Genomic DNA, 2117 nt, shown 5'->3' on the forward strand with positions numbered 1-2117 from the left:
AAAAGCATATCAAGCAACGATACAACATGGTTGCCACAACTTATGCCAAATAACATAACACAAACATGAAAGGTGAAAAATACAATGTAATAAAAAACTCTTGAGTTTCTACAAAAGCGACATGATTATGTGACATATGCCTTTGGTGCTCCCGAAATGTTGCACACAAATGTGCTATAGCAAGGCAATATATAGATTTACCACCACTCAAACCAAAAACAGAGATGTTATCATAATAATGACACATAACAAGAATTTTGCCAACATTATAACATGTTTAATCATATTTCATGCAAGAATAGATAACAAGACAATGCACGAAGAGCATATTTAAAGCATGAAGAAAGAATAACACAAAGTCACTATAAGCATATAAATTGACATACATCAATATAAAATTTTGGAAGTGAACATTCATGAACTATTTCATACATCAATAATATCAATCATTTGGAACATAAGCAACATGCAAAAGTAAAAGCTTACTTATAAAATGGAAAAAGGAAAATGGAACAATATTACATCAGTAATGAGTTGATGACGAATGCACTCTTAGATTCACTCTTACATAATTGAACTTCCAAAGAAACTTAGAGCAAAAGTATATAAAGTGAATGCAACAAAATTATATTTAGGTAAGATTTGAGATATCAAGTATCCCTAATTCCCTTCAAATGTTGAAAAATGGTTCGGTCACAAGAGGTTTTGTAAATATATCCACAAGTTGATTTTTGCTATCAACATACTCAAATACGACGTCTCATTTCTCAACATGGTCACGTAGTAAGTGATGACAAATCTCAATATGCTTAATGCGAGAGTGTAGTACCAGATTTTTTGTTAGATTAATAGCACTAGTGTTGTCTCACATAATATGAATATATTGTAGTTTAATATCGAAAACAAGTGTTATTATTTGAGCCACAAAATTTGAGCATAATAAGTACCGACCGCTATGTATTTCGCCTTGGCAGTTGACAAAGCAACGAAAACCCATTTTTTGCGATGCCAACTTACTAAGGAATTTGAAAATATTTAGAAATTTCCACTAGTACTCTTCCTATCCTATTTGCAACGCAAAGTTGGAATCGATAAAACCAACCAAATTATAATTGGTTCCCTTAGAATACCAAAGCCCATACTTAGAAGTACCATAAAGATACCTAAGAATGCGTTTTATGGCTTTTAAATGAGATTCTTTAGGAGCCAATTGATAACGAGCACATATAGACGCACTACACATAATATCTAACCTAGATGCAGTGAGATATAGAAGATAACCAATCATACCTCTATACTTCTTCACATCAACATCCTTACTATTTTCATTCCCTTCCAAGTTTCTATTTGTAGGCATTGGAGTGTCAATCGACTTTGCATCTTCCAAACCAAATCTCTTTAGTAGTTCATTGCAATATTTGGTTTGACACACAAATGTCCCTTCATTAATTTGCTTGATTTGAAGCCCAAAGAAGTAATTAAACTCCCGTATAAGCTTCATTTCAAACTCACTATGCATAAGCTTATAAAACTCCTTGACAAGTTGCATGTTAGTGGATCCAAAAATGATATCATCGACATAAACATGAACTAGATGAGTATGCTTTCCTTGACGCTTAATGAAAAGTGTAGTATCCACCTTTCCCCTAGAGTATCCTTGATCGATTAAAAACTTTCTAAGTCGTTCATACTAAGCCTTAGGTGCTTGTTTGAGACCATACAAAGCTCGCTTTAGTTTGTAAACATGATTAGGATACTCGTAATTTTCAAAACTGGGAGGTTGAGCTACATATATTTCCTCATTAATACAGCCATTAAGGAACACACTTTTCACACCCATTTTAAATAACTTGAAATATTTGGAGTAAGCATAAGCTAGTAGAAGGCGTATAGCCCCGAAGAGAGCAACCAAATCATAAGTCTCCTCATAGTCAATGCCCTCTTCTTTGTTATAACCTTGAGCCACTAGTCGGGATTTATTCCAAGTTATGACTCCATTTTCGTTAAGTTTGTTTCTAAAGACCTATCTAGTGCCAATCACTTGATGATTTTTGGGATGAGGGACAAGGTCCCGAACATAGTTTATTTTTAATTGTTTTAGTTCATCTTGCATGGGC

The 2117-nt window shown here is 33.6% G+C and overlaps 1 protein-coding gene across 1 annotated transcript; it reads right to left on the reverse strand.

The window, feature by feature from the left end:
• Positions 1–1060: 1060 nt before the first annotated feature.
• Positions 1061–1549, reverse strand: LOC127102122 (uncharacterized mitochondrial protein AtMg00810-like). The gene has a single exon (XM_051039535.1). The coding sequence runs from the start codon at positions 1547–1549 to the stop codon at positions 1061–1063; it is 489 nt and encodes a 162-aa protein (XP_050895492.1).
• Between the last annotated feature and the right edge of the window lie 568 nt (positions 1550–2117).

Source organism: Lathyrus oleraceus, chromosome 7, assembly GCF_024323335.1.
Source record: "Lathyrus oleraceus cultivar Zhongwan6 chromosome 7, CAAS_Psat_ZW6_1.0, whole genome shotgun sequence".
Lineage (NCBI taxonomy): Eukaryota > Viridiplantae > Streptophyta > Magnoliopsida > Fabales > Fabaceae > Lathyrus > Lathyrus oleraceus.